General features: G+C 48.1%; 1 protein-coding gene across 2 annotated transcripts; it reads right to left on the bottom strand.

Moving 5' to 3' along the window:
• Positions 1–904: 904 nt before the first annotated feature.
• Positions 905–26,507, bottom strand: skib (v-ski avian sarcoma viral oncogene homolog b). Of its 2 annotated transcripts, none has more exons than XM_076140836.1 (7): positions 25,128–26,507; positions 3,472–3,585; positions 3,164–3,267; positions 2,808–3,073; positions 2,160–2,434; positions 1,685–1,915; positions 905–1,569 (listed from the first exon to the last, which is right to left on the bottom strand). In XM_076140836.1, exons 1-7 carry the CDS (start codon positions 26,019–26,021, stop codon positions 1,345–1,347), a joined length of 2,109 nt encoding a protein of 702 aa, XP_075996951.1. In that variant the 5' UTR covers positions 26,022–26,507; the 3' UTR covers positions 905–1,344. The 2 variants fall into 2 exon arrangements, with proteins under 2 accessions (XP_075996951.1, XP_075996952.1); XM_076140837.1 differs by having other exon boundaries at positions 2,808–2,995.
• Between the last annotated feature and the right edge of the window lie 157 nt (positions 26,508–26,664).

The raw sequence follows: 26,664 nt of genomic DNA, 5'->3' as shown, positions 1-26,664 counted from the left end.
CTATTTTTGGTTTCAAGTAAGAGCAAAAAATAATATTCATACTCAGTTTAAGTCTGGAGCAAGCAAACATACCGACAAATATCTTATTTACAATATTACTGTATTTACATCAGAGGAGAGCGAAGGGAAAGTGTGTTCAATTCAAAGTTCATGTTAATTTGAGATTCGAAAAATGTAACAGGAAGTACAATGCACAATGCAAGGTTCTTTTCTTTAAAAAGTGCAATTCCTTTTCTTAAAGTAAAAAAATATATATCCATATTTTGTATATATGTAGAAATGTTGTTCATATAAACAGCATTTGTTGATTTAAGAGCCCTAAAACCAGTGACTAAAATTAATGCTTTTTGTTGATAGGCAGCAAATTATTATAGAATATAAATTATTTTACAATACTCAATAGAAAATCAGAAGTACCGCATTTCAACAAAACAAACGATTTCTTTTTTTCTTTCTTTTTTTAGGAGGGCAATCGTAGGCTTATCAGTACAACCTGCTAATATGGGCAAGAATATTTGCTATTTGTCACATGGTTTGGTTGCAAAAAGAAAACAAAGTCCATTCATTTAGTTGTGTCAGGATATTAAAAAGTAACACTTCCATAAAATGTGTAAGCATAAAAGTGTGGGAGCTGCACACAGCCCACATAACCCCTAATACCTCAGGTTTATAAAATACAAAAGGTAGACAAGCTGGTATACATGCGTACATGTTGGTATATGGATGGATTTTTCTTGCCAGTGGAATAACAGTGCTGCGCAAGCAATAATGTTTTAAAAACGTACATCCTCTACACAGTTATAAAAAGCAAGCTGATATTAAAAGTAAATAGTGGTAAACTGGTGTCGTTTGTTTCCAGTGGTTTGCAATGACACCTTTGAGTGTACCGATATTTTGTGGCACCAAGAGTTTTAAATGTTATTTCTTATTTTATGTTCACCAAGCACAACTTGTTTCTTCCCTTCATATTCAAGTAATGTTATGTGGCTATATTTGCACATCTTAGAATAGCTTATACCAAAATAAAATCCTTGAATGGCGTCGGGTATCTAACCGAGGGCTCTGAAGTCACTTGAGAGATGTGTTCATCACTGAGGAAGTCTTTCTTATTTCACGCTCTACAACATGCTCGTCATGCTACTTTCCAGTTCATTTCAGAAAATCCATATATTGTCACAATACTATTGATTTCTATCATATCATATTATATATGACAGATTTTGCCTCGATAAAACTGACTTTGAGATTTTGCTGAGATCCTTTTCCCTAACAACAGGTGCAACAAAATCCTTAACCATGCTCTTTTCTAACTGAGTCTCTCACTCCCGGGTGGAGTGTGCAAGTTTAGGATCCATCGGTGTGTTGTGTGTTCTGTCCGTGTGCGTCTGTGTTCGTGTTCTGGGGATCTCCAGGAGGGCCGCCGCTGTGCGCCTGCTGAGCCAGCTGGGTTTGCAGATCTTTCACGATGCTCTCCAGGCTCTCGCGAGCTTCCCTCTCCTGCTTCAGATCCAGTTTCAGCTGCTCGCGGTCGGCTTCTGCCTGCTGCAGCTGCACGTGCAACTCCTCAATCTGCGCAACACAATCCGACACAGAGCAGCAGTCAGCATTAAGGAAACACTATCAGGGTGCCGCTTCACCTGTGTTAGAACACCTTTTAGGGATCAGAGATATCTGAGATACACACCTGAGTGGAGTACTTGACCCGCAGACGCTCGGCCTCGCAGCCTTTGTCACACACTCGTAGCTGCCTCTCCCTCTCCAGCTCTCTTTTTAGCCGCCCACAGGACTCCTCCGCTTCTCTCATCTTCCTCTCCCAATCCACGCGAAGACGCTCAATCTCCTTTCGCAGGTTGCGCTTGGCTTCGATAGCCTCACGAAGCCGGCCTTTTTTAGCCACCCTCACAAACTCCAGTTCCTGGAAAGAATCAGAATCACAGAATGTTCTTTTTCAAACATTGCCTTATATTCACTTGGGAACAGAATACTTAAATCTTATACCCTATGAAGTCATATTAATAATAAATCTACAATCCAGATTTAACATTTATTTCAGTATTTTCATTGCTATTAAGGTATTTTCGACTTCCTTTAAGACTTCTTAAGGGATGCTTAAAGCTTCTTGTTTTCACTTAATATCCAACATGAATGGGCCATGATACCTGCTGAAGGCTGCGTTTTGCTTGCACGGCAGCGGCGAGCTTCTCCTCCTGCTTCAGTCTCATCCTGACGATCTCCTGTAGAAGTTTTTCTCTGGCCTCTTTAGTGTCCAGGCCTCCATACAGCATGTGTCTCAGGGAGTCCATCTCTGGGTAAATGGCCCCCGCCAACCAGGCAGGGCCCTCCTGGGGCCGGACGACACTCTGCGGGGTCAGAGTTTGGGACACACTGGTGGAGGCGGAGGGAGGCGAGGCCAGGGAGGCGCCCGGCACTGGACCTGAGAGAGAGAGAGAGAGAGAGAGAGAGAGAGAGAGAGAGAGAGAAAGAGAGAGAGATTAGAACTGTTCTGCTACTGATTTATAATTCTAATATGTGATAGAGCTATAAAAATAACATATTCTAACAATTATATTTTAATTTGGGGATTATATGTGACTAGAGAAAAACAGACTCTTCAGAGAAAAGCAGGTTTGTAATATTTTTCTTGTACTTCTCCCATTAGACACCAGGGGGCGAAGTTGCACAGGAATCTCAGGAATCTCTCTAAACCAGGCTCTTTGCTACAATGGCTCACTGAGAAATAAAAGTTTGACCGCTGAAGTCTGCGTCTCCTACAGAGAGTGTTCATTTATTCAGATTCTGGCACTCACGATCATCACAGTCGTCCACATCAATCTCTCCATCTGTGTCCATGTCCTCGGCTTGGTGGGTGGCGGCGGCTGCAGTGGCGGCAGGCAGCGCAGGTTTCACTGCAGGTTGCGAGTCTCCATTATGCAGCTCTCGTGCTGGCTTGGGAACAGCTGCGGGCCCCCTGCCAGGAGCATGACTGTCCCTGTCCCTGTGATGGACCAGAGAGGACAGCGGGGTCAGTGTCTGGTTGGGAGCCATCAGAGTCTCCTGGCTCTTTGAATAGGACCTGAATGAGAAACACAGGCACTTTTCACACATTGTCTCTGTAAACGTCTCCACATGACAGATATTCTAAAAAGTGTCCCAGGGGTCTTACCTGTCCGCCTCGCTGTGAGTGGATGGTTTTTCCTTTTCTGTTGCTTTAGGGGACCAGGGGCGGAAGGCAGAGGGTCTCTGTTTCAGCTGGACCTGTTTCAGCTCCTGAAACAACAAACAAAGACAAGCGTTGCATAATCTCTCAGTAGACCACAAGCACAACGACAAATCAAGCGTCAGGACGGCACCTCGGGATGTGGAGGACATGCATGGATGATGACATGATTATTCAAACAGGACTACGGCTTTTAAATTTGAGCTTAACTGCAAATCATCTGTTACATTAGTGGAAGGGATGGAGCTACAAACCTTATTTGCAGACTTTGACAGGGATTGTAACCAATCAGGTTCCCTGACTTTGTCAGATGCAGGAGATTGCAGTTTGTCAAATCTGGACTTCTTGGCCCGGACTGGGCTGGGAGACTGAGGAGGGAGGAGAAATGGAGAAATCAGCATCGTGCAACAAACATCTCTCTTTAGGAACATCTCTGTTCAATGATGGATCATTAGAACATTTTTTTTACTACATCTCCATTCAGCACAGGCAGAGACACAGAGAATAAGCCAAACTGATACAAACAGTAAAGCTACAGACAGACAAGGATAGAAGATGAATCTGCATCCTCTGTATGAGCACTCTCCCTCTCTCTCTCTCTCTCTCTCTGTGTGTATGTGTGTGAGAGTGTGTGTGTATCCGAGTGTGGGGCTTTGAGCTGAGCAGACGCTCAAAGCTGGTCTGGCTGGCAGCCAGCGGGGCTACATTGCTCCCTGCCAGGCGCCGTCAGGTGGAGCAGATCGACTGGCCGAACCACAGACATATTGAAATATAGAGAGGAGAGACAGAGAGACGAATGAAAGTAACTGCACTCAGATCTGACAGACAATTGAGTGGAAGTGAGAGAGCGGCGCGGTCGCACTGGGCTGCAGAGTCTCGTAATGTTTGGGGGAACGGGCTGATGTTGTGAGAGGGGAGACTGCTCGGTTGTGTCTGTCTCGCTTAAGTGTTAAGACTCCCAGCTGCAGGATCTTTGATTGTATACACGTGTGAGTCTCTCTGTGTGTGTGTGTGTGTGTGTGTGTGTGTGTGTGTGTGTGTGTGTGTGTGTGTGTGTGTGTGTGTGTGTGTGTGTGTGTGTGTGTGTGTGTGGCAAGCTCCAGGTCTATGTGGTGAGATACTGATATCTAACCTCCCCCGCCCTCAGGTCTGCACTTGTCAGACAGAGGATATGTTTACCTAGGCAGAGGGAGCGAGGCCAGCACAGACCTGCCTGCTGCTGTCTTATTCACTACTATGACATTCTGCCTCGAGGAATGGCAAACACTCCCATCTCCACATCTGTGTGTGTGCATATGTGTGTGTGTAAGAAATGATTACTCTGTCTACCATGAAAATCTTCAATGAATACGCTCGTGCAAGGTTTCTACACGGCGTTTTGAAAGCTTAATCACCGCTTGCTGCTATCACCTCGAGATGAAAATTAACACAATCTGCATTTAGCATTAAGTGAGGAGCTCCGGCGATAATGATTCATCTCTCAAAGCTTTTTTATGCAAAGCCAGACGCTCCATGTGTGCATATGCACAGCTATGCGTGGGTGGGTGCATGTGCATGTGTGTGCACAGTGTGTGTGTGGGAGCAGCTGCGCACATGCACGTGCGTATGTTGGATTGCATGTGTCTGGTATGGCGCACACATGGGGGAGGTGTCAGTCAGGTCTAGCAATGCATACCAAAACCCTGCTAAATGTAAAATAAGGCTGTGCTGCTCCTCATTCCTGTGCTTATAGGTTCAACCCTCATGTAACATAAGCCGCTGTGTGTGCCATGTTTGTGGTTTTCTCCACACTCCTATCATGTCTCACCGTCTCACAATTGTCTCTTCTTCCTGTCTAAGCAATAATCAGGCCAGACACGCCCAAACGCACACGCTCGGTGGAGTTTAGCTCCTGTAGGTTAATTCTCGTTTAGCCCCGACCTCCTGCTGACACTCCCGACTGTGTCCTCCTGCCGCGGCTCAGCGGCGGTGACTCGACCCCTCACCTGCCTGACTCCAGGCCAGCGCTTTTCTAAGAACTGCTGCTCTGGTGTAATCAGAGTCTGTAATTACTGACATGACTGTTGTTTTCCCGACAAAGGATGTCTGCCTGTCTGGTACTATTTCTACCCTGAGGTTTGCAGCTCCAGGAAGGCTACGAGTGCTAAACATAATAGAGTCAGAAAACAGACACTCCCAGACACCACAAGGGACCTGCTGGCTAAATCTGACACTGACCTCACAGGAGAGCAGCCGCGCGGGCTTTACTCACTACCACATCATAGACATAGCATGGCCACACAGTCATAACACCCTCCTTGCAGGACCGACTGAGCCAGAAGATAGGACAACCCTCCCCCCCTCTCTGAGAGAGAGAGAGACTTCCTCTTAGGAGTTTGCTTTGGCCGAGCCCCCTGTGGGAACCGAGTCTTGAGTGGGAGGGGGTGGGTTAGGGGAGCGGGACCACAGAGGAAGCACTGAGCTGAAGGAATGTATACTTGAAGGCCAAGTACAGCCTCCTCTTTAAGGCTCCATTCAAGCATTGGCCTTTTCAACTCGCTATTGTATGATATTTCTTTGAGGAGCCATAATGAGGGAGCATTTCAAAGCAAACCTGTAGGCTAAACGGGGTCTAACAGCGGTTGAGCAAAAGTAGACATGCTTTATCTTTTAATTAGCGCCACATTATGGCATGGTAATACCAGCATAAGCCTGCGCTATTCTCACTGCAGCATGGCAGATAATCAGAGAGGAGCACAACTCATCCCAAACATTATCAATATCTATTCAAAGAGCACAGCGTTTGAAGAAAACACGTGTCAATAATGTGCTAATTGGAGCGCGATGCGGATGGAATTGGTATCTCACTGCAACATGGAACTAATCAACAACTAACTGCTGATCGATCCCTGGTGTAATAATCATGTGAGGAACTGGAAATGCCTCTTGCTAAACCTGGAGTTTTACATTTTAAAATGTACAGAATGCTGCATTGGTTGGTCAGTTTGCAATCTGAGTGCACGTAGACTGGGCTGCATGTTTCACAGCTTCCATTCCAGGAGGCCAATAACAGAAGCCTAAGTCGAAATCTCTTACATCTGTTGCAGCACTGAATAAAATCTAATAAAATTATCTAAAAACAAAACGCGAGACAGCACTCAGCTGGCGAGACAGAAATAGCTCCTCCAGCTGAACTTCCTCGGGCCGCAGTCACACAATACCGACGCGCGCTGCCTGATAGCATGGCATCAAGAAAAGAGCACGGCAACAAGACACAACAGTTTCACATTACCGCCTCCTTTACCCCGTCCAAAACGCCTGAACGTAATCCCCAGATCGACATGTGCTTACTGGGCAACGCTGTCCCGCTCAAGGGCACACCAACTGGCAGGGCTCGCCAGGGTAACGGCCTTAATTGGAAGTGAGAGAATACCCGTTGTGGTAACCTGATCTCTGTTGTAGTTTGCCGTGGATGGTCGCGGGGATGCCTTGAGGTCTCTGTTTGACTTTCACTGCATAAATTGTGCGGCGGTCCCTTGATTTATATAAAGCCCTGTGGTCATCTTGGAACAGCTGGGGGAAAATTATTGGTCTCTGCCCAGAATATCCCTGAAACTCCATCCCTATTCTACACCGATACGGCACAAGCTCCCGTTTCCCCCTCTCTAAATCTTGTTTTATCTTATCAATTTACATGGTCTCCAGCGTGTCCAGGTCATTGTGCCTGCTGCTGCTGGATGGAGGGTATAGGTTTCTTTTATGGCGGCACTGAGCTGTGACAGTATGCGCCAACACGGAGGGGTTACAAGCCTTAGCATAATGAGGGAATTACAGCAAAGCTTATTGGATTGTCCTAATTGTCTTTGGGATTGAGACTTCATGAGTTCTGAGGACGAAGGCGGGACAAGTCGCAGGATGCAACGGCAGAAAATACCCTTGCGAGGTCAACATAGCGTGACACATATAGCCTGGGGCGAGAGGAGGACGGTGTCAGAACGGCGTCCCGCTGTTGCCAACGGCTCAGACAATCCTATGACCTTAAAACAGACGAGCCGGTAACAGGATTGGGTTCAATTCTCTTTATACGCACCCAACTCAAACGCAAATAAAAGCTATCCACGCATGCCTCAATCTCCACAATCTCTCCGGCAACTAAAACAGACAAGTTTCGCTCCTCATGCCAAATCATGTGGAAAATCCTGTTCCTGAATGGAGCGAATTGCCTCTGTAAGAAATAACAGATCATCTCCTCGGCAAACAAAAGGAGAAATTGCTTTTTTTGCAAGGCGAGAAATGAATTCCAGTTCAGGCCCAAACATGGCAACCATAACAACACGACCCGCCCGCTTCTCTTTGAGTATGTTGACAGCAGTTTCTGAATCACTCTCTCCCTCGGAGGGCGACCTCGCTGTTAAAAGGGATCGTAAATTATTCCAGCGGACGGGGTAACCCTAACTAAAAGACACAAAACAGATATCAGTGCAGATTATACATTATTAGCATCAGCATGTTTGGTATGGTTGTGAGTCAAAGTTATCTTTGGAAATGAAACGTGCACTGTGACTGGTTTATTTATAAATGCTCATAGCGCCAAATTCACTGGATGCTTGTCTGAGCCCCCATGCTGTACTACAGGAATAAGAGAATTACACACCACACTACCAGATCAGGGCGAAGACACTGTGCTGTATTTGTGAACCGGTAAAAGCAGACGCACATTCTCTCCCTCTGTCTCTGTCTCTCTCTCTCCTTCACTCACACACACAAGCGCGCTCGATCCCTTTATGCTTCTATTCACATTTAGCACACTTGATGTAGGAGCAGCTGCAGTGCTAACCAGGAGGCTGGAGGGGATGAAGGTTAACGAGAGAGAGAGAGAGAGAGAGAGAGAGAGAGAGAGAGAGAGAGAGAGATGACCTTGGCTTTTGGCACTTAATTCACTGCACATAAATGGGTAAAATTAATTCTTACTTGAAACAGTCATGTGACTTTCGCGATCGAAATCAAAGAAAGTACAAACAGCTCCATGTCTTAGAGTCAAACACATAAAATATTTAGCGTATCTATGTCTGCTACTCTGCACTGCAATATCCAGCTTTACAGTGCAAGCTTTGACCAGGTAGCTTTAGCTGCACACACACACGCACGCACACACACACACACACACACACACACACACACTGTTAATGCCAATTCAGTGTCCTGCAGTGAACAGTAGGTAAGCTGTGAGAACGTCTAAACTCATCTCATGAATGCTTCCAGGCAGGTACATGCTTCACCTTTGTTGTTATTTTGTTTCCAAGAGCTCATCTTATTGTCTGCTTGTGATCTCATTATCTCCTTACATGTAAATGATCTGTATCACTGCACTATATAAGCTTCCTCTAATGTTGACATAACTGTAAGATTACCTTAATGACTCACATGTTAATGGCTTCATGACATTCAGTCACATGAGGTTGTAAAAACCGACAAAATACCTTCTGAGTGAATCACCATGAGTAATTTGAAGTTTTAGTACAATAAACCAGTAATTCAGTCGTTTTGGCGTTTGAAGTCAGTGCTGCGTAACAGTTCCTGCCGTGAAGGAAAAGGAAGTGACGGCTTAAAAAAATATGAAAACTATTGGCTTTGCTTTGATGAATGAGGCTGTTAAGACTGATAAGGAAACCTGACAAAGACTATTCTCTATTTCAGTTTAGCTCTGATAATACTGTGCTGAATGTAAAATTTGGATTCTAAATTAATCAGTCATTCTGTTACATGTCAGGACACGTTTCCCTGCAGTAAAATCCGGCCAAAATCTGAGTATGATTCACCGTAATTACAATTGGAGATTTCAGACAAACTGCCTGGATTCCAGAGATTACAGCTACAAAATCCTTGATCCTATTAACAACAGGACTAATTTTACAAAAATATTTCAATAGAGCGAAATAGGATTTTATGTCTAAATATATAATGTAGGTGTTAGAAAAGCTGCTCCCTCAGTCTGATATCGATGGATTTGTAATATAACCTCTGCTTTCATCAGATTTCACCCAGCTGAAAACCCTGGTTCACCACAGATAAGCACATCCCCGCCTGTATCCAGGGCGTGTGTGTGTGTGTGTGTGTGCGTGCTGTGCTAAGTGCTAGCACGCTCCCCTCTGCTCTACAGCAAGACAGTAAATCCAGTGTCTGCCTGCCTGAGATTTAATCCCGCAGATTAATACTAATACCACGGCAAAGAAGACTGAAAGGCGATTAAAATGTCATTGGATAACTGCTCTTCAACCCAAACAGTAACAGCTCCACATATACAGACCATTATATCAGCCGCCGTACCAGGTACTGCCAGCCTCCTCTGCACCTCCCTCGCTGTGAGTCAGGACAGGAGGAGGCCTGGGAGACAGACGAGCGGGAGGGAGACTTGCTACTTTCAGTGTCTGAGAGGCTGACAGGCCAGATGGACAGCAACAACTCACTGCAGCTGACCTTTTATATTGATGACGGCCAGCCCGAGACCTCCAAGGATTCCTCCTCCAAGACAACATTAAACAGGACACGGCTGAGTCTCCAGTATGTCAAGCATGACTAAATGGACACTTCAAACATTTGCTTAGCGTGAAAACAATCAAAACAATACCACAAGGCAGAGCTCCAATGTAAAACAAATAAACTATCAGCACGCTAACACGCAGCCAATATTGTCGGCAAACAAATCGGCGGCGGCCATCTTGGGCTGGAAATCTGCAAACCAACCGAACCGTCAGCTGAACCGCTGTGCTCTTTTGCGAGTCGTGTCTGGTAAGCTAAGCCACATGACCGGCCAGCAGAGAGGAGGGCAGGTGGCAGGCTTATTTGGAAAGATGGAAATGGAATGAATACCAGAGGTTAAGAGGTGTGAGGGGAAGGGACGGACAGAGGGGGATTTAAGGGAGGAGGCCGTATAAGCTGTGAGAGGGAGGGGTGAAGTTAGGGTCACCGCTGGCTCAGGGTCCCAAGTGATGTCATCTCAACGACACAGCGTCTGTCCTGAGAACTGCTCGGGGGAGCTAATTGGTTGAACCGGGGGGTTATAAATCCTGTTGAAATTTATAGACGCCATTCTTGCCGTTCCAGTTGAAATGCTGCCTTCGTGGTCAAGCAGGTTAGGAGGCCTATTCTCTGCTCAAACCCTGTTGTTTCAATGAGCGGGGTGAACAATGAGATACTCTGAAAGTGCCAGTGTGAAAGTGCGTTAAGGCTTTAGACGGCCGGCGTGACTGTTAACGCCTGGTTTTTTTGGTGTTTAAGTAGCTTTGAACTTCTTGAACTTGAATTCAGGTTGTAATCTTATGATATAAACCTGTATTCAAAGCATAAGTGATACAGTTCAGACGTCGCAACCGGTGAGTTTAAGTGTTTGGGAAGTGCGAACAAGTCCATTCAGAAAGACAGGAAACATTAAGAATGAGAGAGCTCATATTAACAGGAATAAGAGGCATTGACGTAACTGAATGGACGTTCCGAGCCAGGAAAATACAATCCAGAGGGTTTGAGAATCGTTCACCCAGTCCACTGCCGACACTTTTTCCGAATCACGTGAAGGGTTACCGCGCTTTTTCTGTTGGGAGCTGCAGTCTGACTCAAAGTGTGAGTATGCGTACATACAGTAATTTTTGACAGAGATCAAATGGCATTTCACTTGTTTCCACTTGTTCAAGGAATTGTCTGTAAGGGAAATAGGGGATAAAACACCCACAACATCCGTTCCTAGGATCAGGCATTCCACCCTTAAACACTGGTTTTGTTTCCCTCCTCCATTCATAGGAAAACATATCTGCTTACACAAGTAATTAGGTGAGAGGGCTCCGGCTTTGTAGCGTCTATAAAATGAACACAGGCGTTCTGAAATGGAGGACGGAGGAGCGGGCGGACCACAGCGCCTCTCGAATTCTGCAATTTGCCGTCTGTTTCTTGACTCTAAAAAATTCTTGGAAATGTCTTTTCCTGGATGATTTTATTGCACTCCTCTGAATCAAGAGCCTGTGTTTTTCTCCATAGCAACCACATAACAGCGGAGCCCAACTAAGCTCTGACTCAACAAACAGAACTCCACAAAATACCCATTCCTGCGCCAGGGTTTTCCCCCTCGCCCAGCTTTATTCCGAACCCTGCCAGAGACGGCTTTGAAACAGAGGCAGAAAGATTGCAGTGACCATGAATGAAGACGCACCCAGGGATTAATCAGGGGGAACGTAGATATCTGCAGGAAATGGCCTCAGCGCCCCTAGCTGGGCCTCAGGTGCAGGGTTCGGGGCTACGGCGAAATGTTCCCGCCAGCCAGGAACGCCGCGTCTGGTGCGCTGCTAACTACGGCTAACCCGGATCGGCGAGACGAGCTAGTTTAGAAGCAGGCGGCAGGTTCAGAGCAAACGCAGCAGACCGAGCGTTACATAAAGGTCTGCCTCCGTTTCTCTCTTCTGGTGGGCTGAGCTGGAAGGACGCAGGCACTTTGCGGTCCCAGCTGAGGTGCAGGCAGGCTGGGGATTAGTGCTGCAGGCAGGCACAGGCCCGCCAGGAGAGCATGGTGCGTCTAACCGTGTAATCTCCATGGCCTCTACGCCCGCACTGCAAATCCCTGTGACCAGCAGGTTGGACGCTGGCTGGTGATAAGCGACCAGAGGCTAATCACGCATCTTCCATGGGCCACACACACACACACACACACACACACACAAACACACAGAGCTGCCAGTCTCAAACTATGGGACGGGCAAAATATTAGCAACACTTATCGACATATAGCAGGCCAGTGCAGCAAACACTGACACGGCCTGAAAACAGGACATTTTAAGATTGTATTTACTGCAGAGAATAGCATCAGACTGTACAGGTGTACGTAATAAAGCGCTAACTGCGTATATATATAAAAATTTAAAGTTGTTTGAAGGAGATTGGAACAGTGGCCATCCTCCCACCACCTGTCCTTGAATCATACTCATTGTGAAGCATGCCAGTAGAGGCTTTAGCTTGCTGCACTCTCATCGGTGAACTGTCAAACTTGTCTTGTCTTGACTAGTTAAGGCCACTCCAAAGAAAACAGGACATGTCTACTAAACTGTAACTTAAGACAACAGTATGCTAGGCTGCAGTTTCAGCTGCCGCCGAGCAGCTGTAGGGCTGTTAGCGTGTGCGGTTGCGCTCGGCCTTAAAGCCTTTCAGAGTCTTCAGCCGCGCAAAAAACACAGAATCAAACAAAATTATCCTTTATTTGTTGCATGTAAGGTCATTGCAAAAGGCCATGGTAGACTGCCAACTTTTGTTTCTCTCTCTCTCTCTCTCCCGCTCGCCCCGTCTCCCTTATAGTGAGCAGAGAGGAGTATGCCACAGGGAGGGGAGGCCCTACACAGGAACTCAATAATAACTTTCAGCAGTCTAGCCAGGAGGCTGGAAGCCCAGACTGCGGCTGTTCCCTCCTGTCGTCGTTCCTCCCTCTGCCCGGCCCCCACGCTCCTCCCTCTGCACGGCCCCGCGCTCCTCCCTCCCTCCCTGCCCCCCCCCCCCTCCTCCTGGCCTGTGTCTGCTCCACAGGACTGATGCATTCTGCAGACAGGCCAGTGCTCTTAAAGAGACACAGGCCACATTTTTATCCCCTGAATCACTGCAGTGGACGGAACCACTAAACGAGAGCCGAGTCCCTTGTTTCCAGCCTCTCAATCGGGGCCCGGATAGTTTTTTTCTTTTTTTCATTTCTTTTCTTAAAGCTTAAGGATCTGACGTGACATGAAACGTGAATAAACACACCCAGATATGTTGAGAGACTCTCACGGCTCTCTGGCTGGATTCTTTCACTGTGGAAGCCTTTGATGTTCCGCAAAAAAAAAACAGGAGAGGTTTGCCAAGTGCAATCACTGTTCTTGGCCATGAAAGTATATTTGATACCATTGTTATGATAATAAGTAGAGACACTTCAATAAACCTAATAATTAGGATTTGGAACAAAAGTGCCACCACTCTGGGCACTGATTGGCACTGGAGGCACACTGCATTACACTGTGATGGCTGCCTCGGTGTAGCACACAAACACAGCAATTAAAGTATCCAAAGAAGTCGTCACTAGATTGCATTCTATGTGTAGACCGTCGACAATAAATCTTGTCAACACCATTCCGCACTTTCGAGAGACAATCAGTCTAAATGGGAGAAAATACGTGACGTGTTTCCTCCGCTCGATGGTTGAACATAGAGCACACAAGCTGCCTAACCAGTGTGTGGCTGAGCAGAGCCATGTTGAGCGCTATACCACAGCAAGGAAACGATTAAAAATTTAATAGAGTTGAGTGACACAGAAACCTACAAGGGCGTGCCTGCCAAACACGCTCTCATTCTTTTGCTGTCAGCACTTTTCTTCTCTGGATAATACAAACTGTACGAGGAGGCAGAGGGTCTGAAAATACAACACCAGACAGGCTGGGAGAAAGAGGTCAATGTGACTAATTCATATCACACACACACACACACACACACACACAAACAGGCGCATTGACTGTCCCCTTTATTTCCCATTGAATAGGTTTGTATTCGAATCATATAGACGAGAAATATATATTTACATGCAAAGAATGAGATGAATGCAGATTAAAGGGGCTTAAGGGTTAACACGCCTTAGCTGCAGCATGAGAAAAGATGAAGTCTCTACGGGAGGTATCAGTGCCAGAGTCAGCAAAGCAGCACGGTCCTCTGCAACGATAACCCCATTCTGGAAAACCTATAACCTCAGAGTACAGCTTCAGATGGTCCAGACCGGCCCAGGCTCTTAGAAACCTTCCAGTAGAGCATAAGTGGGGCTCCCAGGAGCGCATTCATCACTGCAATCTCCATGAGAATCTCCCTGGCCCCCCAAATCCAGCATATTCATGGCTTAACAATGTTGTTGTTCCCATTTAAGTCGGACGTGCAAACAAAATACAGCCATCTGACTTTAAGACTTTAAGAGAGCCTTGATCTCCACTCCTACAAAACACCAAACTGTTGGTTACTCAGTGGTGTGCAGAGATGGTGACGCATACCCAAACAACACCAAGCTATTGAATCACCAAGTGTTTACGCAGCCACATAATTCTGCACCATCTGTAGGACTCAGGTCTGATGTTCTGCATGGCATAACAGGCCGAGCGCCTGCTAAACACTCTCCAAACCAAGCTTTGTGAATCAAATCAAACTCAGAGCTCAGATCAGGGATATCCACAGCTTCACTGCGACATTCCCTCCTTTGCCCTTCAACTGCCGCCTCCTTCACCTTACAAGGCAGATGCGGGGGTGAAAGAAAAAAAAAAGGCAATGAACTTCTGACCTGTCATTCAGACTGGGGAGGAAGCTTTGCAGCTCGGGGGCAACCAGAGTCCACCATCCACTCTGTCTCTCCTCCCCTGCATGTCTCACCCTACCATCCCATAAACCCCCACTAAAAACCTCCTGCTCCCCTTTTATGGCTGCCAGATGGCGGGGAGGCCTCCTTGCCTCTGGACTTGCCTCTCCAGTCTAGTAAAACCAGTTGACCTCGGCAACATAAAAACTGCTATTTATGAAAAGGCTTGGAACAAAACACACAAACATCCTGCCACTGAAACAATCAACACCATCTCATCTCCCAAAGAGCCCTTTTACAAGATGATGGAGAGCGAGAGCAGAATGCATCGCTCCTGTGAATGCGCTTGGCAGGGCGGTGCAGTCCAGATGTAGCGACTACACCCAGGTACGTTTTTTTTGTATGCAAGGGTTTTTTTTTTATTTGCGTGCTTTGGGTGTGAGCGCAGGACTTTGGCAGCCTTTAAATTTCTCCCTGAGAAACGGAGAAGCAAAACAAACAGAGCTGTCTGCATTCAGGTCAAAAACTGAACCGCAGAACCACAGTCTGGCCTGCGGTTCACAACATTCTGTTCCAGCACTGACTTCACCTAAAACAAACACTCTCAAGACCAGTGCACCTCAGCCAGAAATGATAGGAATCTGAGAAAAGGTTTAGATTTGAACCCCCCGCCCCCCCCTCTTCTAGCCCATTAACACATCTCCTCTCTTGCACGGCTACTCCACCGTCGAGACGCCGATCGATGTTTACGCCAAGCTCCGGGCCAAAGTCTGTTCAACTATTTCACTCACTTGTCACTCGTGTAGGAGTTTTGCCCTTTGACAGCATGATCGGACTGATTCCAAGGGTTGTGAGCGTGCTGCGTTGGGTGTAGTCTGAGAGAGGGTTAAAAGGGCACAGATCGCCTTGTTATAAAAGAGCAATCTAATCAATGGCTTCCCTTTACTGCAAATCAATTTAAGTGATTATCTGCTCTACCAATAACAACTTTCTGCCCCCTTACGCTCACCTCAGAAGCCCCTCCCCTTTCCTCCTTTATTTGTCCTACCGGTTGGAATCTACCATTTATGTCCTGCAATTCAACCTGACCTCCAGGCAACCCCTGGCATGGCTGTCTAAGCCATTAGGGTAGCTGTGACTCTGGGTTATTAGTGTGATAAAAGTTTACTGTCCCTCCAGCCGCTCCGCGAGGCCGCTTTTTAACGCCTCTGGAGGAACAAGTCTATGGGACCTTTCACACTGGCCCACGTAGCAGATTGGCCAGAGGGCATTTGGTCAATAGGCCAACACACAAATACACATTAGAATTTTTGAGAGTAAGAGTGAAATGTTTAATTCAGACGTTGGCAAAAAGAGCCACTGGCATAAAGAACAACAAACAGTGTAAGAAGCACAGAGCAAACAAGCCTACATGACTTTGGGCCAAGTCAGGATGATGAATCAAACTAGAGCATCCTTGTGAGTTGGCTTTGTGGAAATATGTAGACACGAGGGCTCGGGGGTGGTTGTCTGTGCTATGTTTTCTCCTGTGCGGCAGAAGTTGTGGGCAGCGGAGCTAACTGCAGCCTCAGCACTTCTATCCTTATTCTCCAGTTTCAAGCCAAGAGAGAGAACAAAGGCGGAGAGCTAAGCTGCTGCAGAGGTAATGAGGACAGGCATGCAGTACACACAGGAGTGTGCCCTCAATAACAAGTGCTGCTGCAGTCTGTGATGGAGTCCTGGTGGACAGCAGGAATAAAAATCCATGCAGTCGCTCCTCGCCGCTCCTCTTCCTCGTCTGCCCACAGACAAGCACAGAAATGACTGATTGCAGCCCACCCCATTTTACACTGCAGCTCTGTCTATCACAAAATGGAAACCACAGTGGGACTGGAATTTGCTTGGAAACATCACAGTCTATGTACTGGGATACTATCACCCCATTAAGACACTTTGAGTCCACTGAGACGATTGAGCTAATGCCAATTATCGGTGTGACACAGCGGGTGTTTTTTTTTTGACACGTTGCGAAACACCGACTCCATTATTTTGCCAACCAAAAAAAAAAGATCCTTGGATATTTCACACCTGCAAGGCAATACATCACAGTGAAAGGTAAGTGAATGTAAAAAGAAAACAACATACTATGGCAGGAAATGGCAAGAAATCAGCTTAAAACGCAACAGCCAAAGTCAGAGTGACGGCTGAGCTGTAAGAGCTGCAGTGCAAAGACGTCAACACGGCCAACATCACAGCACAGAACTGAGGAAATCCACATTACGGCGAGGGAGAACACCAATTAAGCCGGAGGACACACCCTCATCAAGCGTCTGCCAAGGTTTACCCAACTCTCCAGCTCACCAGTTGGAATCAATAAGGTGATTAAGCAGGAAAAAGCGTGCAAGGGAAGGAATTTTACAGCGGGGATAAAACTGGGAATGGCGGACGAAACACGGCAAAAGCAGAAACATGCTGTTATGAACTTAATACGGTTCTTTAAGTCCAAACAAAGCTCGATTGTTTTGAGTCTTTTAAAAGCGCGGGGAATTCAACGGGAAGCCTGAATGCCAGTTTCCCTCCGTCCTTATGCTCCTGCAGGATTAGCATGACAGAAGCAGAAGTACATGCATGGTTTTACTTTAAACATACTCCATTGAAGAAAAAAAGGCAACATCCTACTGTAGTAAATATGTATCTCACGGGTAAATATTCTAAGTATTCCGACATTTTCCCCCAAATGTCTTTCATTTGGATGTTGGAGGCTGTTGTGTTCTGGCAGCTCTTGGCTGTAAAGCTGTGTCAGTGCTGGTCCATGCCAGCCCCACCCCATTAAGGCTGAACCCTGCACATCATGTGTTTCCACTTTACCGATAGGGTGGAAATGACCTCAACGCAGTAAAAAGATGACAGGGGTGCTAGCACTGTTCACCAGATGTGAGCTGAGCGAGAGGAGGAGGAGGAGGAGGAAGGGGAGAGAAAACCATTCGCCTGAAGAATTTACTGCAAACCCCCGAGGAGCCCTGTGATTGAGGGTTCAAGTCGAAGCTCTGAAGGTTCCTGGTGTATCTCAGCCGCACACCGCCGTTACCCTCCTGCCCCGGTCGGATAGGGAACGACACAACGCACACGTGCGGTCATGCGTGTGCGCAAATACACACGCGTGCATCCACAAACCCCACCGTCATTCCACTGCACCTGCCAGCAACACAAAAGCCACTTCCTCCCACTGTGTCCGGCCAAGCCCCTTTATCCCATTTAGTGCAGCCTGCACCACAACAAAGGCAGAGAAATTAGGGAGCTGTGCTGATGATAAGGCGACTAATCTCTTTGGAGGGACTCATTATATCAGCAGCCTGTACAGTTGGGCAGCTGAAAGGGTTGAATTAAATATGGACATGCAGAGATGGGCGTCTTTGTGAAGATGAGTGCGGCAACAATACCCCGTTATTACCTCTGGAATAATTCATACATTCCGTACAGGACAGATGTCCTGAGCAGAGCCGCCGCCGCCGCCGCCGCCACCACCACCAAGTGATCTCACCTCCTAAATGAGTGTTTGTGTGCTGTCACCCAGGTTTGTTTACCCTAGGAAACCTTTTATAATCCCAGATCATCTTTTCCAGCAGGAGCCTCATTAGATCAGAGGTCGTTACCTTTCACCCTTCACCCAACACACACACAACTGTGGCCAAGTAAGCTGCTTGCGTCAAACGTAAAGGTGATTACTTCAAAAGTTTTGATGATAATCTGAAAAGCAGCTTGGTGTTTTCAAGTTGATGTGTTGCGCTAAAGTCTTCTCTTCACACCCGTTCCACCCCGCTTAAGACACCGCGCTTATAATAGTGTCATGGTTATAGGATAAAGGGTGGGCCGGCTCTATTTCAGGCCCGTGGCCGTCTGCGTCTGTGCTCGTCGACGGTTGGAAATAAAGCCAGACGCTTGTCAACGCCACAAGCAAAAGGGAGGCACGCGGCCCTACTGGGCAGCGGGGCAAACCCTGCAACTGGACTACACCTGCCTACGGGGTGGGGGCTCGTGTGTGTGTGTGTGTGTGTATGTGGGGAGGGTGACCCATCTGTACGCCTGTCGGTCTAAACGGCCGTTCATTTGCAGAGATACACGCCGGCCCTTTTGAGAGGGATCATGAACAAAGTCTTAATGAGTAGATTTATGACAAAGGGATGACTGCAATCCTAAACTGAATAACTTTACCCCCTCACTGCAGTGGAGACTTGCTGGGACAGCTGTGTTGAATTCATTCGACACGGGTGCCTGCTGACAATGCTGCTCCGCTCTATCCCCCCCGTAAGAAAGCATGGCGAGCTGAACCAACGGGGCTCGTTGCTTTTTTATTTTCTTTCTTATACACTGACACGGCAGGGCACGGAATGATGATGATGACGATGATGATGATGATGATGAACGCTGTGATGAACTGGCGAAAAAACGGTTTTGTTTTTTTGGGTTTGGGTCAAAAACTCAACAGACAGATTGTGAGAGGGAAGAGACGACGGCGCTGTGGGATGAGATTTTTCAGCTCTAATCTCCCAGAGCGACGGAGCAGATACATGAGAGAGCAGAACGGAGAGAGGGAGCGAGAGAGAGACAGAGAGAGAGAGAGAGAGAGGGCAGAGAATTAGAATCCCACTCAAATTTAGCAGCCTCTCGAAAAAATAAAACGAGTGGAGAAGGAGAAGAGAGGCTGATTATTAGGTCATCCTGACAAACCAGCAGCAGTGCCTCTCTCTCTCCCCCTCTCTCCCTCTCTCTCTATCTATCCATCCATCTATCTCTCTGTTATCTTCTGTGAGACGAGCAGCCCTCACACCCCTGGAGTTATGCATGTGCGGCGTATGTAGGCCAGTCTGAATACAGCATGTGCTCACCACAGTGGAGGTGGAGATCTAAGTATAATGCAGTGTGAGGGGGAGTGCGGTAGGAGATCTCAGTGGAGGAGGGAGGAAGAGGTGGGGAGTGTGTGTGTGTGTGTGTGTGTGCGTGCGCGCGCTAGAGTGTGTGGTGTGCCAAGTGTGCGTGTGTCCTACAGGGTTGAGGAGGTAAACGATTGTGGCGGGGCCGAGGAGGTGTCAGACAAGGAGGTCTCGGTGATGGAGAGGGAGCTTTATATGGCGCTGACCTGGGAGAAGTGCGTGCGGCGTACAGTGGAGGAGGAGGAGGAGGAAGAGGAGGAGGAGTTGAGCTGTAGAGGTTACAGTGAGAGAGGATGGACGGTGGATGGAAGATGTTGAGGTCTCTGAACTGTAAGAGGTCTATGCACTGTCAAGTCTGTGTATGTATCTACAGTACGTGTGTGAGAGCGTGCATGCGTGTGTGCGCGTGTGTGCGTGCGTGTGTGTTCTGGCGTGCTTCTTTGAGCCCACCAGCCATAGAGCACGAAGTTCTTATTTAGCACAGGAAGAGCAGCTCTGCTTAGCAACCACAGCCGCCCTCCAATCACAAGCGCACCGAGCAGACTCCAACTGACGACGAGTCCGTTCTGAATGTGTGTGTGGAGTCTGACGGAGGCCTCCGAACGTCGGGCCACACACACACCCACACACACACACCTGCACACACCACGCAACCACAACACACATCTTTCAATCCCAAAAACGGTTCATCCAGATTGCACTTTGAGCTTTGGGATGAGGGAAGAGCAACGTTCACGCCCCTCTCTTCCCCTCTCTCTCTCTCTCTCTTCCTCTCTCTCCATTTTGCGGTCTTCTGAACCCAGCAGAGAATTCAAAGTTAATCTAAACCACCCTAATCCTAAAATAAATTATGCATATCCCGAGGAGCGAGGGAGGGAGGAGTGTAAATCCCTAAAACATTTGCCCTCCTTTCCCGCAGCCACACGCAGCAACTTGGCACCGCGCCGGTTCTCGTGACGCAGACCGACGCCGGCGCCCTCCCCCACCCTAACCTCCCCCCCGACGGCTGTAACCTTCCAAACCCTTTCGAAAAAAAAAAAAAACTTGACGCACGTATAAGATTTGGAGCAAATTCTGTCTTAGCACTGGGCCGTCTGTTTGGTTTTAGCCGCGTGAGCTAATCCTCCTGATAACTTGGAGGTGGCTGGTGGGCGGAATGTAGGCGAGAGCAGCATGCCGATTTGTCATATGGCACCAGCAGGGCCTACGTCTGCTCTGGCTGAAGCTCCATTAGCACATCTCCAGTGTGGTCTGACAGTTATGGAGCTTAGAACTACAGGTCATAACCAAAAACGGAGAAGAGAGAGCGAGACAGAGAAATCACGCAAATACATATCAAACTCGTTCCTCCTTTGGCCGTGGAAAAAACTAATTGAATCGGATCGGTATGCGCCATCGCTTTGTTGGATTCTCCGTTGTAAACGTTCCCTCTGCCGTGTGTGTGTAATTTGCGCTCCAATTACCAAATTCCAGAGGGAACGGTTAGAAATTGTGAGGATGTTTTGAGTGGGAAGCGGGATCATCATCCTCATCATCATCCTCATCATGGTGATGTGACGTCTCCCTGTGCTCCATCAGAGCAGAGGTGCCGTCCAGAGAGGATGACAGTGTGGATGTGCACTGTGGGTCTGTGCATTCCAGGAGTTATGCGGGATTATCAGAGTTTAAACCCCCTCCGACTGCAGCAGCTTAGTAGCTCAGCCAGCAGCAGATGCAGACGCCAGGATTTCCTGTCTCCGCACCAGATGGGCTTGATTCTTAATCACGGAGATGGAAATCAGGAGGTGATCGAGGAGGAATTGATGATGATTGTGGAATAACACTAACCCGATACGAGCATCTGTTCCGCCACTAACGGACTGACTGACTGACTGACTGGCTGGCTGGCTGGCTGACTTGTTGACTGCAGTCACAGCCAGAACTCATCTCCTCCCTCGTCATCCTCATCATCGCTGATCATCATCCTCCCTCCCTCCCTCGCTTCCAAAAGTTACACAAGAAGTCTCTCGCACATTCAATCAGCACCGAGTAAATCAGTAACACAAACAATCTGCGTCCCATTGATCAGCGCATCATCGCATTGTTGCTACTCATCGGACAGTTGCTCAGCCTTCACCACAGGCTCCAATCTGTCTCCCACCACGCCGCCAGGAAGCCACTGACACAGCAAACTGACGACTGGCGTGGATTTCCCACTCAGGGGGCTTGGGGGGAGTGTCGAGGCTGGAGGTTACAGACCTCATCCATACACACACACACCACCGAAAGGAACAAGGACGCGGACAAAGAGCCGCGGCTGCACTTCACAGCCCCTGAAAGACAAGGCGGACAGACAAAGGAGGCGGCAGGTCTTTAGCACATATCGGCCATAACAGAACCCCAGCTGACACCCTTTTAACATGGGGTCACCTCTACCAGAATGGAGGCCGCCTCCCCTGGGAGCTGCTGACTCCCCCATTGCCTTTGACGCAGCCACTCCTGAGATGAGTCGATGGTCTTCTGGGGTTAAGGCTGGTCAGTGGGGAGTTGGGTGATGGTAGCGGTGGTGGTGGTGATGATGATGACGGTGGGGGGTTGTGACTCATGAAACCTCCCTCAAAAAAGGAATAGCGATTCCCAGTGAAGACAACTAAAAACCCAGACCTTTTCCGTATAGGAAGGGTGACAGACTCGGTGTGTATCTGAGGGGCCGATATGGGTCGTATGGGTCTTAGCGGAGCCGGGTCAGCTTTGGGCAGACGGGCCCATCAAAGGCCGGGGGCGGAGATGCAAGCATGTCAGTTTGAGGGCTTCTCAGAGGTCAGCAGACAGATGGGAATGGAAATGAGCCGGCAGTGAGCTCATTTTAATCTGCCCCGCACAGCTGATCCAGTCATTATACTCGGCTGTTTACATGCAAACACACTCCTACACCCGCTATACGTCCCTACACTTAAACCCACATACAGACCTGCACAGGAGCGTGCAGATACAGTATACAGGGGGCCTCGGTTCATTCACCTTTAATGCCGGTTAATAACTGAAATCTCACAACCCTTTACCCTTCAACACTCAGTTGATTGGTTTGCTCGCAGGTTTGAGGTTAATTCTGCAGAGTGAACAGAACAAAGGGATGAGAAATGGCATAAATTGGCCTCAGTTGAATGGCTTTAATATCCATTCCATTAAGGAGAGTCTACACACAGTTCTCCAGAGTCCCTTTTTACTCTCCACTCAGTCAGATGATTGATCACATTACTCTCACTTCTTAGGGATATTTTTTTTTTCTTCCTGCACTTAATGCTGAAAAGTATTTGACATTGGGTGAACACTTTATGCAATTGCAATCCTCTTTCCTCGATATTTTCTACGCCGAATCGGTAAAGTTAATATTTATATGCAACGGAATCATTACACGCAAGGTGCAGTAAATTATGGCAACGCGCACAATTAAAGGTTCAATAAAATTAATGGAATTTCTGGCGCGGCTCCAGGGCAATAATGGCGTCAGCTGGCTGGAATAAACAGCGGCAAAAAAAAACAAACACCCCCATTCTGATATTGTGATGTTTGGACTCATATTGCAGTTGAGAGTGATTCCAGTGATCTGGCCTGATGCATATCCCTCTGTCCTTTATCAGACAGCCATCTGGCCAGCGGACTGGACGCTGGGACATTTGATTGGATGGTGTGAAAAGAATGGGGGGTAGGCTGGGGGTCAGTGTCTTTGGGGAGAGGTCAGAGGTGATGGCCTTTTGACAACACATGTCAAGGCCTGGCTCACACACCCTGCATCTTCTGAATGAGAGTCTGCAGCCTCCTCTCTGCAATCTGCCTTCTCCTGCACATTAAGACCGAGGGCCTAAATGAGCACATCTGATGCGAAACAGACCCAATGATTCACTTGTCTCGGGCTCTCCGTCTGAGCCAGCTCCTGCTTTTGTGAGGAGCCTGCATTATCTCAGGAACAATTGGAATTGTTTGTTTTTTTAATCTAACTTCCCCCTGCGTGCAAATCCAAAATTACAGAGATTGCGATGAATCAAAATCACACCGGGATCTCTCCAGCTTGCCGTACTTTAACACAACAGCCTGCTCTACCAGCGATAATCCTCTCAGCGGTTTCCTCTGCACAGACGAGGATGTACAGTGGAGTCTAGACAGATGATACAGGCAGAGGAGGTAACCTTCACAGATCCTCTTATTAATAAAACACTGACATCACATGGAGGCTGAGGCAGACTGATAACACTGAGTTTTTGTTTCACGGGTAAGCCGAGCCAGGGCCGGTCTGCGAGCCCTGTCCAGCCTTTCAGCAGCTTGGCCTGTCACGCTGATGTATGGGAGGGCGCTGGCGTGCGGCTCCCCGAGGACCCCCGGCCTGTCTGCTAACTGGGACACGACTGACAGTGAACCACAGCAGACACACACACACACACACACACACACACACACGCTGCCCCCCCCCTTTCCTTACACACTAGCCTCCATGACGCCCCGTGTGTCAGGATGAGACTCGCCCTCACAACACACACAGATGACACATTAACTACAAGAAAACTTCCACAGATGCACAGACACAGTTTTTTCTCCCCCCCAGTCACAGCTATTTCTCATTGTGCTAAAGATTTTGTCAAGAGTCCAATTCTAGAAAATATCATATAAGTCAGCTCTACCTCGGATAAATTTAGAAGCTGTTCCTACCCACAGATAGAAATGGACACCTCATTACTACTACGCTTTCTGGGCCTGCTACAGAAGAAGTTTCAAAAGATTTCCAAAGCTAAATAAAGTGTGTGTGTGTGTGTGTGTGTGTGTGTGTAAGTCAACAAGAGTGAAGTTTCCCTGTAAGACACAGAGCCTGGCTCCCGCTCAGACTGGAGCAGCACCATGGTGATGTCCACTCATTAGCAGAGTCCCACACAACAGCTGCCCTGTGACGGAGGAGCAGCCACCTCCTCTCCTGGCCCTTTGTCCATACTAAATATCGTTGACCCACACAAGCAGCACAGTACGCCAACACACACACTCACTCACTCACACACGCACGCACATTATCATTCGCATTATCATTTCCTGACAGACCACAACCCCTTCTCTCACACACTCGCATTTCCATATCCCAAACCTCATTACGCTTATCCCCTTCCCCAACTCGTGGCACCATAATGGCTGCCCCTGCCCCCCTCTCCTCTCACACACACTAATAAAATATATCACTGGGGCCACATCTATCATAATACAAATGCCCTTGGCTAACCCTGCAGGGTGTGTGTGTGTGTGTGAAGGATTCTAATGGATGTCATCTGATGTTAGGAGGCCTTTACCTTTCACATATGTAGGAGGTAAATTATGTGTGTGTGTGTGTGTGTGTGTGTGTGTGTGTGTGTGTGTGTGTGTGTGTGTGTGTGTGTGTGTGTGTGTGTGTGTGTGTGGAGTATAGGGCAGGTTAATCAAGGTATGATATGAGGTCTGAGGTGTCAGAGATGCTCAGACAATAAGATATAACCCATCAATCACAGCAAGGGACCGGCAGATTTAATTGGAAAGGCTATGAGCCACACACTTATTATATTCAGAAATGCAAATTCTCTGAGTGTGTTGCTATTTAAAATGTAGACAGAATCAAACCAAACAGGAAACACACAAGCATTCCTCCAACACAATGACTGATGGGTAATAATAGGGTGAAGCAGAACAGACTTACTCGGCACGATTTACTGGACAGCTTCCCTGTCACATCATATTTTCCTTTTAACTCTTTAAGCAGCTGCTCCAGGTGACTCTTCTCCTCCTTGCCGGTGTAGTCCGGGTCTAGGAGCACATAGGCCCGCCAGTTGGCCGAGTCGAACCCCCAGTGGACTGTCCGGTTCTCGAGTCTCTTGTGACTGTGGACCACAAACTTGTGCGGCGGGTACATGAGTCTGCAGTCCAAACACTGGATGCAGGCGGCGCTCGGGCTGGAGTAGAATTCCGGCACAAACAAACCTTTACACCGTCCGAAACATTCGTGGTAGACTTTGAAGCTGGTCTCCGTTCGCTCCAGCTCCAGGGAGCCTAACTCCTTGTTGCAGTGAGGCGGGTACGTGCCGCCGTAGATGAGCGCGTTGCAGAGCCGCTCAGCATCCGTCTGGGTGATCAGCCCGCAGGAAGGAGCGGAGAACGGCAAGATCCCAACAACTTTCAGGATCTCCAGCTGGTCCGCCGTGCACCGGGAGCAGTAAATGTGCAGGTCGTCGCACACCGAGTTGATCTGCTGGAGGGAGAAATCCCGCAGGACGCTGTTGAGGATCTGCGGCAGACACAGCCGCTTCTCCCCGCCGACCACGAAGCAGGAGATGGGCTCTCGCTCCAGCACCGTCTCGCACCTCTCCGTCGAGCGGTCGGACGGGATGAAAAGTGGCCCGGACATCACCGGGGGTGTCTGGGCGGGCAGGGAGAGCATAATCTCCGCCGATTTGCCATCTTTAGCGAAGAGGCTATCCTGGTGCCACCGGGCGGAGAAGGCGGCCGGTCCGCCCAGAGAGCGCATGGAACTCAGATGAAACTGCTTCAGAGTTTGCTGAAGTCCGGGATGGGGCTGAAAGCTGGCGCCCTCCATGTTCTGACCGGTTTTAAAAACTCAAGAATTAAAAGTCCAAACAAACCCGTAGCGGATCTGGCGTCCTCAGCATCCGGTAACACGCTCCATAACACGCATTTCCATATCACCGGAGAAGATTCCCAGCAGCGCGTCCATTCAGAAAACTGGACACTGTTGAATTCATAGGGACTCTTCTCGTCGTGAGCGGACGCGGATTTTCAGCTCAACAACTCCAAGATCCTAAACTCGGAAGGTGAAATTGATCAAACGGCACAAATCGCCCCGGTACTAATGTTTCAACGCGCTCCTGTGGTTTCACGCTCTCAATGTTCGCCCGAAATACGCTTCGTCTGCGCAGTCTGGCGTACTCTCTCTCTCTCTCTCTCTCTCTCTCTCTCTCTCTCTCTCTCTCTCTCTCTCTCTCTCTCTGCCTCTCTCTCTCTGCCTCTCTCTCTCTCTCTCTCTCTCTCTCTCTCTCTGCCTCTCTCTCTGACTCTCTCTCTCTCTCTGTTTGTTTGTGTCTGGTTCAGTCATTGAATCCCAGCCAGGAATGTGACTGACTCCCCGGGCTGGCTCTTCCCTCTGCCGGCCTCTCCTCCCTCTGCTACATGGCAGCTGCACATGGAAAAAAAAAGAAAAAAAGAAGCAACTCCCTGTGAGC

Source organism: Genypterus blacodes, unplaced genomic scaffold (assembly GCF_046128005.1).
Source record: "Genypterus blacodes isolate CSIRO-AG114 ecotype Tasmania unplaced genomic scaffold, CSIRO-AGI_Gbla_v1 ptg000017l_1, whole genome shotgun sequence".
NCBI classification, from domain to species: Eukaryota; Metazoa; Chordata; class Actinopteri; order Ophidiiformes; family Ophidiidae; genus Genypterus; species Genypterus blacodes.
The sequence above is the reverse complement of the archived record's forward strand: the minus strand, read 5'-3'. Positions and strand labels throughout refer to the sequence as shown.

What these genes read in the sequence shown, in the direction of transcription:
- skib (XM_076140836.1), bottom strand. Translation starts at nt 26,021, where the DNA reads ATGGAGGGCGCCAGCTTTCAGCCCCATCCCGGACTTCAGCAAACTCTG. An exon ending in TGTCAAAGTCTGCAAATAAG is followed by an intron (nt 3,268 to 3,471) that starts GTTTGTAGCTCC and finishes TTGTTGTTTCAG; the next exon opens with GAGCTGAAACAGGTCCAGCT. An exon ending in GGGTCAAGTACTCCACTCAG is followed by an intron (nt 1,570 to 1,684) that starts GTGTGTATCTCA and finishes TGTGTTGCGCAG; the next exon opens with ATTGAGGAGTTGCACGTGCA.